The following is a 13,164-nucleotide window of genomic DNA, read 5'->3' as shown; positions in this document are numbered from 1 at the left end:
GAAAATATCTTTTATGAGTTTTTAAGCAACTTGCAATGTGTTTGGTATTCTCTCGAAGTATTAGTCAAACGCTGTAAATATGGCTTTCTATATTTGATTATTTCGTTGTCAATAAAAGGCAGTGACCGTTGTTCTTAAGTCTCGATTATCGAGAATCGTGTGCACTGCTTCTTCTTCTTCTTCTTCTTCTTCTTCTTCTTCTTCTTCTTCTTCTTCTTCTTCTTCTTCTTCTTCTTCTTCTTCTTCTTCAGTGTCCGTGGCCATCGTGGCACTTCGGTAGCCCTGCTTGTTTTTTGGTAGCGATTTGCCCGAGCACCGGCGCTTTTGCCCCTCAACTCACGAACACTTGACTCGCAAGAAATTCTACGGCAATGTAACGCGTCTAGCGACAGCTTCGAGTCATGCACGAGATCAACTGAATCCTATATTTTCTAAATGAAACAATATTGTAGATTATCTATTTTTTATTTCAATATATCTACAATTTATTAATTTAATGTACCGTAAATTTTGTACAATTATAGTTTCAGGAGATTTGTAAAGTTAGCGATGACACATTGTCTTTACAGAAATTTTTTGTCAGAAATTGCTGATATAATTTTTTTCTTTTTATTTCGTCGATGTAAACGTTGGTAACTTCTACCCTCTAAATATGAAATAGCGATAAGATAAATTTGGTTCAAATCTTCAACTACTATAAATTATTACCTATAGTTGAGTGGAAAGTATTGTTAAATTAATTACTTTTTTAGTTTTGCTAACAATTTTTGTGTAATTGGTTTTACTACTTCTGATATACTTAAAGAATAATAGTTCAGATGACTAAAAAAAGTAGTTAAATTACAAGAACAAAATTAAAAAATCTGATTACACCAACTACATTCTTAGTTCTTTTTACTACTTTTTGGTAGTCAATATAACTTTTTAAATTCAGTACTTGATGTCAACAATGACATTTTCATATTGAAAATATATAGTTTTTGACGCTGAAATCTGTTTCAGTTTATGGTTGTTGACAGTCAATGTAAATTATTACATTAACCGATAATGACTGTGTACTCTAAAAAAATGTTAACTCTTAACTTTTATAGTTCAATAGCACCGCACTGTTGATTAAATAAATTAATAAGATTTCGGACTCATTCTTAGTCCGAAATTTTTAATTATATATCTGCAAGTCAAAACTACCTGTACTGATCCAGTGGAAAATTAGTGATTTTTACCACAAATTCATAATTTTTTATGAAGAAGAATATCATCAATAGTTATGAAATTAATTCATTGCTTTTGTCTTTTGTAAGACAAAAATTTTGCTCAGAGTTGTTTCGAGGCTGTCACTCGATCAGGAGACCTCACGAGAGATCGTATATGTGTGTGTGAGCGGGAGAGAAAGATCAACCGCCCCACCCACGCCCATCGTGTCTCAACCTGTTCTACTCCTCCCGTCGAGCAGCGGTTACAGATTACAGGTGCCTCCCGGAGGCATTCCTCACCCTCTCTCACTCTCCTCTCCGGGAAGCAAATTCCTCTTTGGGCATCTCGGAGGCAATGCCGCGCGCTTGCAAAAGAAAAATATACTTACGATTTACGAGAAAATTGCTCGGACCCACTCCAGAAATTAATTCACCATCATTTCACTTACTCTCTTCTTAGTCGCATCTTCTTTCTATCTCAATGATAAATGTCAACATTCATTTTAATATCGACTTTTCGTTTGTTTCTTAAGAAGGTTCTATCGATAATTGATTTAATGAACAGATTTTGATAAAACTTGATGAGCAGCTAGATAAAGTTAATATAAAGGCGTAGTTAAATTTTTGTGACCTCTAGGTACCTATAAAAAAAGTTATAAACATTTTTGGTTTTCAACATTTAACATTGAGTCTTATGGGAATTGAGTAGTTTGTCATATATATTTACATACTGCAAATTATTAAATGAACAGATATTGTTCTAAATTTTTTAAATACTAAACCGATATGCAATAATTACATATCTGAAAAAACAGTTGTCAATAGGTACCTGTGAGATTTACAATAAATCAATTTGTAAACAAAATTTACGTTTCATCTGATAATATAAACAACACTTATAACGTTTGGCAACGTTGCATGCACTATACACATTAAATTTGAGCGCGAAATTTAAATGATAATTTTCATCACAGGTTAGAAATAATTCGGCGTTGCCAAACGTTTTACGTTACCAAGTGAGTCAAATCATTAAATATTTGTCACTGTTTTGACTAGCTGCGTCAAGCGATAGAACCTCCTTAAATTACTATAATTATCTTGTTTTATTTTAATTTGATAGGAAATTACAAACTGTAATTCTTGTTTCGATGGTAGAAGAGTTAAACAAATTTTTTCTCGTTACAAGATTGATTCCTATCGTGACAATATAAATTTACTTGCTTAACATGGTGATGTTCACCACTGGCTTAGTACTCAGACGATTGTTCGGCGTAGTCTAGCCGAGCCTCGACAATTAGTGCTGGCGCAGTACAGAATTTTTGTTTCGCCAAAGCTTGGACAAGCCACGGCGGCAAGTGTTGGCTGAGTATAGAAAAATTGTTCACAACGCTCTTTGCCAACATTGCTTTTTTGACATAAACTTGAAAAAAATTATAAAAAAAGTTTATAAATGTTTATAAATATAAATTTATTGAAAAAAATTAATATTTTACTTTTCAGTTGTTCATTTTTTATTCTTATTAAATTTAATAATAACAATTTAACACAATTGTCTAATTTTGTAAATAATAAATTATTTAAACAAATTAAAATTATAAACAAAATTTAAACTTTAATCTCAATAATAATTTGGTTCCTATTAAAATACTATTATACTTCTTACTACGAATAAAAAATTATTAAAAAATTACCACGTAATTTAAGAATTACGTAAAATGTTAAATGCAATAAGTAAAGTAATTTAATTTTTAAAAATTTAGTTTCATTTATTTTATTTCAATTTATTATTTCTAACGTATCCCTATTTTTTCTCATCTTTGACTCAATAATTGTATGTCTGAATGGTACTGAGATATTAATACTTTACTGTACACATGTGTCGTTAGCATAGTGGTTAGAGCGTTAGTCTGTTAGTCCGTAGGTCGTAGGTTCGATTCCCCTCGTCAGCAATTTTGTTTATTTTCATAGGTTTGCGATATTTCTAGATTCCAATCGTTAGGTACTAAAATATGAAAATCACACTTACTGTAATTGTTTATTATTTAATTTTTAAATGTTATAAACCATTTTTTACACTTCATTTACTATATCCATTGTTAGTCTCCATCTTTTATACAATTTCTTTAAGAAGAGAAATATTTTATGAATAATAACTATTTACTAATATTATTTACCATTTTGTTGTTAAATTATTTATAATTATTAATTTACGACTAATTAATAACAATACGGCATTTATTGCGGCAATATTCTCAGCCAGCACTGGTCCAGTACTGCGCCAGCGCTGTCTGGCAGCGCTAGACAGCGTTATCATCCCAGAGTTATGCCAGTGCTGTCTGTCAGCGTAGCTGCTAGTACTGCCAGTGCTGGCGCAGTACTCCGCTAGTTGTAATTTTCCCATTGGGTACTTTCGATAATTCTGTAATTGAAACGCAAACTGTGGGCAATAAAGTAAAGTCGAATAGTGATTGCAAACGCTTTGAGCAGGTTTCTTTTCAGAAAACGTCACTTCCCGCAAATTAAGACAGTTCTGCTTTTTCGTCGACGCTGTAGGCAAATGGCATAAATAAGTCGTTCTTGTTGAATTACGACTTTTATTTTCAGTTCGGATAGAACTTCCGTTCAATGTCTTGAATCTTGAGACCACTTTACAAGACCTGTTTTCCGTATGAATTAACAATATAATCCCTAGCGAACTAGATTTGTGGAATAGAATATTATTCCGATTCGTTTCTTCTGAACACATTGTTGGCTCCTTGGTATTTGTTGTACGTCTGTCGCATGCTCGCAGAAAAAACCACAGACGTGAAAAATCAAAATAAAATGAAAAAATTGTTTGTCTCTTTCAACTTTTACCGCTCGACTCTTTTTATATTCGCAAACATTCTTGTTTTTATAAATTGATATTGTAAATTTTTTCCAACAGCAAATAAGACGACTTTCTCTATCAGAAAAACCTTTTCATAAGTAAAAATAAAAATATTTTTCTAAATAGAAAGAAAAACACTGTATGTAATTGTTATCGGTAAAAATGATTTGTAAAACCTAAGAAGAGTTTCAAATTTACTGAAATTTTTTCTCGTCATTGCGACATAGGGGGAGCTAAGGAATTTCCTGATTTTATTAAGTGGCGTCTTGGAAGCAATATAATATATTGGTTTGAAAATTTTTTTCCAGTGTTTCATTTAATAAAAATAGTAATAATTATTATACGCTTTGTACTTTTGATTGAAAAAAGTACCAATTTCGAGTTGAATTTTTATTAAATAACTTATTTTATGAGCGCGCTTCTTTAAAAGCTTTCGCTTCGCGCACTCAAACATAAATTACCACCGAGAAATAGCTGAAGACTGATTTCCGCTGTTTCTCGTACATTTATATATATATATATATATATATATATATGCCGTGCTCTCGAAGATTTTTCCTCGAGCCAAGCCTTCTGCATGCTTAAGAGTGATCATTAACTGCTCCACTGATCTCGTAATATCAGCTACCGTGCATGGATTTGTTCTAAGGCTCTAAACTCGCGATCCAGAATATTATATTGCAAACTGGAACTTGGCGTTCCATGTTGTGAGCGAGGAAATTACTCCGCTATATACATGTATATTATTGACAACCACGTGCCTCCTACGCATTGATTATTAATGATTCGACCACGTGTAGCGCAACAAGATCAATAACTGAAAGTTAAAGTCTCAAGATCCTAAAGCTGCTTTTTTGCACGATTTCTACGTCTTTTTCCCTTTAATTATACTGTGTCAGAAACAAGTTGTCTCTTTTTTTTAAACACTGGACGATACGCACATACATACATATAAATATTGAGTTTCACGACACGAAAACAATCATTAAACGATACACATGTTTAAAAAAATTAAAACTAATTAGCTTTATATCTTAATTAACATATTCATACAATATAAAATGAAAATTTAAAAAACAGACAAAAATAAAACGTTTATATATGGTGTTAAATAATTACAGTTAATGTTAATGAAATTTTAAAAATGCTAAAAAATTCTTTCAATGAGGAAGCAATTATTCAGGAGAATAAAGCAATAAACGATTTATTTTTATGCAATTATAAAGGCGTTCAATTTTATTCGCTAACATGAAATAAATCTAGAAATTTATACCTTTATTTAACCCAGAATCTATACTGTAGTTATTTAGACCTCACCCGCAATATTGTAAAGTAATTTAAAAAGAAAAATGAAGCACAGACATTTAAATCCCCTTTCGTCGGTGGATCATCAGAGAAGGCTCTGACTCATTCTTGCAAATTTCGTGAAAGCGATATTGGCGCGTTAGATGGTGAAATAATAAAAAAGTCTTTCCCCCCAAGTACTCCTCCTCTAAAAACACGATTTCCGCCACCTGTTGCTCCTTATTAGCATAATCATTTTGTTCGACACGGCAGATCAATTTTTGTTTGCTTCCCGACTATAACTTACAAAATAGAAGAGAAGAAAAAAGAAGTGAAGGTGAATAAGAAAAATAGAGATAGAATGAAAACGATAATAACTTACAGGAATGATAAGTCACGACAAAAAATCTCACACAGCTATAAAAATGAGATGAAGTGGCTTTACTTGATTAGTATATGATAAACCTGATTCTCAATTCGAATATCCCGTTTACAAGTTTTTTTTTATTTTGAAAGAATAGTCTTGCCATCATCTACAATTTAATGACGTTTAACGCATTTAAAAAATATACACAAGCATAAGAGTAGAAATGCTTTGATTTATTTGATCGAATATTTAAATTTCAAATATGCAGAGACATTCTCTGTCTTTATTCGATAGGCGGTGTCTCTAAAATTCTTCTTTCATATGATAAATTAACGCCGTAGGCGTTGAATTACCTGTATCAAAAAATTTCTTATAATGCAAGTTTATAATTGAGGCGAAATTTCCTCAATTTATCGTAGCTTTTTGATTTTTTAACTGAAATAAAAACTTCATCAAAGTATATGAACTTGGAAATGTTTGATGTTTTTGAGATAAAAACTAAGTAGTTTATATGGAATTTAGTAGTTTTGTAAAGATAAATTATTTGGCAACTGTGAAGAATAAATTATAAATTCGGAAGTTAATACTTGAAAAATAGTTAAAATTACCACTAAAAAAAAGTTCTGCAACCAGAATTCTGATTAAATTAACTAAAATTCTGGTTAATCTAACCGGAAAAAATAGTAAGGGTATATTTAACACGATATTCTAGTGAAAATAATCAAAATTCTGGTTATTTCAACCAGAATTTTTTTTCAGTTTAGTGATTAGAAAATGTATGTAATGAAAAGTAGTAAAAGGTTTAATTAATTATAGAGGCGTTTTAGTCGTTTATTGAGAATTTTTTATTCATTGCTATTATCTTTTTAAAAAATTCACTCCTTTATTACTTTTTCTTCCAACTTCGTCTCTCGAATAATCAATTTTATTCTCAAGAGATTGTTTTTTATAATGCATTATACTGTCCCGCTGCTGCTGCTATACTCATTCAATGACAATTCAACGCGTCTATAGAACTTACTTTTTCCTGTTCCATCATTTCTCCACAGTCTTTCTGATGTATTCCCCGATGTGTTATAAACGATTTTACCTTTAATTCCGTTAACGTGTATATTATCAATTTTAAACAGTTCTGTTATTTAAATGGTTTATAAAAACGATGGTGGTAGAGAATTGTGGTTAAGAATTTAGAGAAATATGATACAAGATTATGAAATCACGGGGCATATATAGGTTTCTCCGAAAACTCAATTAACCCAGAAATGAAACTCAAATTTAAATTAACAAAAAATAAGAATAAATTACTGGAAGTTGTTAGATTACGGTAATTTAATTAAAATTTCTTTAATTAACCGTATTTCTTCCGTTATTCGTTGAATTTTCTATAAATTTGCATTTTGTTTTTCTCGTAAATTCCTCCTAATTTTCATGTTCTAAAGACAGATTTTTTTAAAACCATTGACAATTTCTGATCGAAAAAGGTAGTTTACATTAATTTCAGTTGTTTCCTTATTTTTGAAATGAAAAAAATCTTTTTTATTCTTAATGAATGGCGATAAAGGTTTAGAAGAGTTTGAATTATTTCCTATTGTTCACTAATAAGAGTAAATTTTTTGATTGCAGAACGAATTGGGCGGCAAAACGGTGGTGGACGGAGGAGTAGTAGGCGGCATCAGGGGCCCAGGCGGCGGGTGCCGCGCATCCTCGATGACGATGGCCGAGAGCGCTGTGGAGGACGCCGCCGCTGCGCCACCAGGTCCGGCGAAACCCCCACCGCCATCCTGTACAAACAACAACACGCTGGCGGCGACGGCGAACCGGAATCATCAGTCGAAATCACGAAAACGGAAAGGCTTGTCGCAGGTGGTCGATATTTTGCAAGCACACCGGAACTCACCGCTCGTTTCACCGAAGTGCGCCAGCTACGAGGAAACAGTCCTTCCCTCCGAAGAGGAGGAAGACATCTTCGGGTCGCCGAGGTCATCAACCGGTTCCATTCTCGACAGTCCGGGCAACAGCTTCCTCGCTACTCTCCGACAGAAGGAGGAATTCCTCTCCCGCTCCGAAGAGGAACCCGGAATCAGTCATCATCTCCTTCATTACTCACATCATCGAAAGAACCCACCGAACCGACCCAATCATCAAAGTCTCAATCAGAACTATCACAACAATCAAAATCTGCCAAGTCCGAATCATCAGCACGCGAGTCATCTGCAGAACCATAATTCGAGACCGATACCCATGTATTCTGGATGTGGATGTGTCCATTGTGCGACCGCGCCCATGTTGCTCTCATCACCCACATCACCACTGGCGCCGTTGACGCCGCTCACTCCCTTGACTCTGACTCCCCTAACCCCGGTCTCCCCTTCGTCGTGCAGTTTCGAACACTATCTGCACACCAAGTACTTGCCGGACATGACGAGAAAGCGAAGTCACTCCGACTCGGACGTGCCCGGCTGGGAGAAGAGGCCACGTGCCACTGATCCTTCGAAGAATATAAACCTAGAGAATGACTCCACGAGTCCTCAGGACTCGCCCTTGGATCTCTCCATGAAGAACTTGGCTCAGGGTCGACCGCCAGCTCTGCAACTCCTGCCACCCGGTGTCGTGACCCGAGGGTCAGTCAGCGTGCCCGTAGTTCGGGGCGACGTCGCCTCACCCACAACCAAGGAGAGCGTTGCTGTGCGCTACAACCTCGAAGTGTCGCCCGTCGTTGAGGAGATGCCGCCAGGAGCCGACGTCGCCTACGTGTGTCCGGTTTGCGGACAAATGTTCAGTCTACATGACAGACTCGCGAAACACATGGCGTCACGGCATCGACGGCAGGGTCCCCAGGACGCGTCCGCCAAAGCCTACCTTTGCGACGTGTGCAAGCGCAGCTTTGCCAGGTCGGACATGCTCACTCGGCACATGCGGTTGCACACTGGAGTCAAGCCCTACACCTGTCGAGTTTGCGGACAAGTCTTCAGCAGGTCCGACCATCTCAGCACTCATCAGCGGACGCACACTGGAGAGAAGCCCTACAAGTGTCCTCAGTGCATCTACGCAGCCTGTCGGAGGGACATGATCACCAGGCACATGAGGACTCACGCGAGGTACGACGTTCAAACGACCAAGAGTGAGCCAGCAACTGGTCCCGAAAGTCCGACTTTCTCGCAAGGAATAGCGTCGCCGTCCACTATCAAAACGGAATGACCTTGTCACCTGGATCGGCCAGATTCGAAATTTAGATTCTCGTCTCGTCTATTCGATCAGTTTTTAAAAAATGATTGATCATCGAGTTTAGAAAGACTGTCGTCTTTCGTAACAGGGTCGAGATTCCCTCGGGTTTGCTAAGTTTTGTACCTTTTTGGAAAAATTTTCTTTTATTTTGCGTCAATTTTCGGTAATCGGAAGTTTTTACAGAAACTTTATTTCTTTCGAAACTGAGGAATAGTTTTCTATTTGGATGTAATAAGAAATTATTCGCTAGAGTTCGCACACAAAAAACGAATATAATCACTTACTCTTCACAAAGTGAAACCCAGACTGTCTGAAAGTTCTGCTTATTTTTATAGCCCATTTATACTATTTTCGAAGTAAATTAAAGAAAAAGTAAAATTTACTCCGGAAATAGTAAAAATGAACAGAAATTCTAAACAGTTCAGTTGTCACATTGTAAATAGTAAAAGTTAAATTATAATCTTTGGCGTGTATTGAAAATAAGTCTTCATAGAAAACATGATCTTTCTTTAGAAACAAAATATTTTTATTTAAAGAAAAAAGTATATATCTATATTAACTAAAAACTGTTATAAATAAATAATATATTTTTATGAAAAATGTAATATTTTTATAAAAAATATTTCTTGATAAATATATTTTTATAAAATTTCTGAAACGAATTTCTGTAAAAACAAATTTTTATAAAATATATACTACAAAAAGTACAAGGAAAAATATTGTAAAAAATTATTCACTAAAAAGTGAATATTATAAAATGATTAAAGTTGGTGACCTCTGGGGAAAAAAATTGTCGTTAGCGCTTGTCCTTTTGAAGGCAGTGTCAAACAGTATTATCATATTGTATCTCCTTTTCTTAATTTCATTTTCAGTCTCTCTGTTACTCATTGTTTTTTAATTATTATTATTATTATTATTATTATTATTTTTTATTGTTATTATCGCCACTGATGAGGGGAACATTTTCATGACATCGAGTCGTCATTTTTTCACACACGCGACTGTTTATTATTACTTTTTTGGAGGGTACCGTATACGTACTTACTTAATCTTACTGCGTGAAGTGTACTATCACCTACTGGTCCTGCAGGTGATGAACTTGCTCGTCAGGATACTTGTCCGATCAAAAAAGCAAACTGAAATTAGAAGAGTAAGGCCAAAAGACACCTTTTCTTGTCTTTTATCTTTGTCGCTCAAGTAATGTATTCTAGTTACATTGCAAACTATTACTTTTGGAGTTTAAGAAAACTCTTGATAACATATTTTTGAATGCTAAAGAAAAGAATAAACGAAAAACAGAAAGCTTCTTAAAATTTAGAAACTGATCTTAAATTTAAAAATCATTTTCTTAAATTAATTTAGAAGCATGTGTCGCAATTTAAGAATCAGTTTCCTTTTTGAAAAACGTGTCTTCATTTCAGAAAAATTATCTCTCAAATTAAAAACATGTGTTTAAATAAAAATTTAAATAATTAGAATTATTAAACTGTTTAATTATGTTCTGTGGTTGTTTTTACTGTTTTTCGGAATTTTTTTTTTAAATTAGGCAAAATTTCAGTTGGCTTTTATCGAGAAAAAGAAGCGCTCTGTAATGAATCTAAGCATAATAATTCTTTAAAATGACAATTAAACTAGGCATTCCTGCTGATATGGAAACAGTGCTTAAGATTTAGGTATAAATTTTTAAAATTGAATATTCAATTAATATTCAAGTATCCAGCCATGTCTGACTGCTGCCATTATTTGTGAATATATTTTTATTCCTCGCTCTTTTATATCTTAAATCCTTTTTCTTTTTACCCTGGCTGGATAAGAAAAAAAATAGATTCTTGTGCCAAATTTTCTCGCTTGGTCTTGGTTTAATTTTCCGACACTATTTTTTTTTTTTTTGTAATTGCCCAAAATATTTAAAGAGTGCCATTCTACTTTAACTTTGACACTTGAAAATTGACACTTCAATCTAAGTACATTATTTTTATATATATATAAAAATTAATTCGTGTATTATGTATCATAATGTAATATTGGAAAAAATATTTATGTATAGTTCTGTGAAATTAAAAAGAAATTTAATATAAATTACAAATTTTTTGGAAATTTACTCTTCGTGTATAAAATAAAATCTATTTTGTATGTTACATTATTAAAAAAATGGAAAATTGTGTTTGATTCCATATAAATGAATGAAAGTTTCTATAAATGTTTAATTTTTTAAAAATAAACATTAAAATTTTCTAAATACATAATATATTTATATTTAAATGAAAATTCGAATTTTCAAAGAATAAAAATTCATAATGGAAATTCTGATTTTCGATGATAAAAGTAGAATATATATATATATATATATATATATATATATATATAGGTCGATTTTCACTTTTTTCCGTCTAAATTTTTCGATTTTTTCTCTCTAAAAATAAAATAAAATAAAACACCTGTTTAAATTAATTTATGTTCTAATAATAATTCGCGCTTGAATTATTCATGCCTTTTTTAATCTTTTTTTTTTAATTTACTATTAAGAAATGTGAGATGTAAAAAAAAGGAAAATATTTGTTATCTTTGGAAATATGATTTTAATAATCAAGAAGTATGATACAGTATATGAAACTTAGAGGAAAGTTTTGAGCGAAGAAAAAAGTACCTGCAAAAAATAAATAATGAAAACTGAAGTTAATGCATACAACTATCGTGCAGTAACTCTGTACGCTTATTAGAAACTAGTGTCATTATTAATGTTATTACTTTTCCTACTGTAATTATAATAACAATAATAAAGAACAATTATTATTGTTATTATTATTATTATTTTTAATTATTAAATATTTATATTATTATTATTATTATCATTATTATATTATTTTTACTTAAAAAAGGAGTATTGTCAAATTGTATCTACTTTTAGAAGAAATTATTCAACAAAATTGTTTTATGAAAAATACGAAGGTTATGGAATAAATCGTGCAGGGCATGATTAGAAAGACATTTTTTTCTGTTAGTGAACTATTATTGAAGAAAAGAGTGATAAGGAAAAAGATTGAAAAAGATAGAGAACTATCTTGAAAAAAATAAAAAATAAAGTGAGTCAATTGTCTTAACATATTAAGGACCAATATTCTTATATTTACGTCCCAACGATGTTGAGTTATATGTTTTTTTCTTGTTTGTTTGTATTCATTAGTCGGAGACGGAACATGTTGGTCTCTTTTAAAATTAAGTAACTTTCATATGTTACATGAAAGATTATTATGATAATTGGATATTTTAAAAAGAGCAGGAGTGAAAAGGTCGACATTGACTACTGTGAAAATAAATTGCATTGTCCTTAAACTCTACGTTACTGTTTTCAGGATGATTTAAAAATAGATTTTTTGTGATTTCAATTCCTTCCTGAGAAAATTAACCACTTTAATTTCAGTTATATTTTTCATTATTTAAATATTTCCCTTTGTCTTCTAATTGTCTTTTTTGGTTTCAATTTTTCTCTTAGTTTTAAATTCTTACTGCATGCTTAAGAATTGTTTCACTAACAGTTTTTTAAAACAGAAAATTCCATATTTTGGTTTGAATAATTTTCAATAGCATTTTTTAAAAATAAATTATCGAATATCTATGAAGTTTGTATAGAAATATATTCAATTTCAAACACGAAAACAAGATTTTGCGGTTTGAATATTCTTATCGAGAGGAATTGAAACCACAAAGTGTTTCATTTTTTACTCACTATTTTTAAATCATTCTGTAGTTGAATATTGTAAACTACGGATTTGTTCACGCATGAATTAGTGATGTTAATCTCATTTAGATATTTCAGTAGAGAAATTTTTTTTAATTTAATTACATTTAGTGAGATTCTTGTGGTATTTTGATAATAAACATTAATGTGTTTGATAAATGAAATTAAAAAGAAATATATTTTTGATAGCATTCGTACGTTTAAAAAATAAATGAATTTATAGAAAAAAGAGTAATATTATTGAATAAGATGAAAAAAGTAATTACATTAATTTTGAATAATGTGAGATTAACGTCACTGTGTACAGAATCAAATACAGGTATTTGATAAAAGGTGCACAAGAAAAAATAAAATAAATAACGGAAATAAGCGAAATACGAAATACCTTTTCTCAATTTCCGTTTTTATATTTGCTTGCCAATGATGCTTGCCCAAGTTCTTAGAGTACTTCCTGTTTGTAAGACTCCTTTAAAAAGACTTAAAAGAT

General features: G+C 32.1%; 1 protein-coding gene across 1 annotated transcript in view; it reads left to right on the top strand.

Annotated features, from left to right (window-relative positions):
* The window catches only part of LOC122506758 (protein glass-like), an 83,442-nt gene extending 73,891 nt beyond the window's left edge, over positions 1-9,551 (top strand). The window contains exon 2 of the mRNA XM_043619074.1: positions 7,337-9,551. Within this exon, the coding sequence (XP_043475009.1) occupies positions 7,421-8,911 (1,491 nt within the window). The 5' untranslated portion in view covers positions 7,337-7,420 and the 3' untranslated portion in view covers positions 8,912-9,551. The remainder of the gene's footprint in view (positions 1-7,336) is intronic.
* Positions 9,552-13,164: the final 3,613 nt, after the last annotated feature.

This window comes from Leptopilina heterotoma, unplaced genomic scaffold (genome assembly GCF_015476425.1).
Source record: "Leptopilina heterotoma isolate Lh14 unplaced genomic scaffold, ASM1547642v1 Lhet_430, whole genome shotgun sequence".
NCBI lineage: Eukaryota > Metazoa > Arthropoda > Insecta > Hymenoptera > Figitidae > Leptopilina > Leptopilina heterotoma.
Note: the sequence above shows the minus strand (reverse complement) of the source record. Positions and strands in the feature narration are given on the sequence as shown.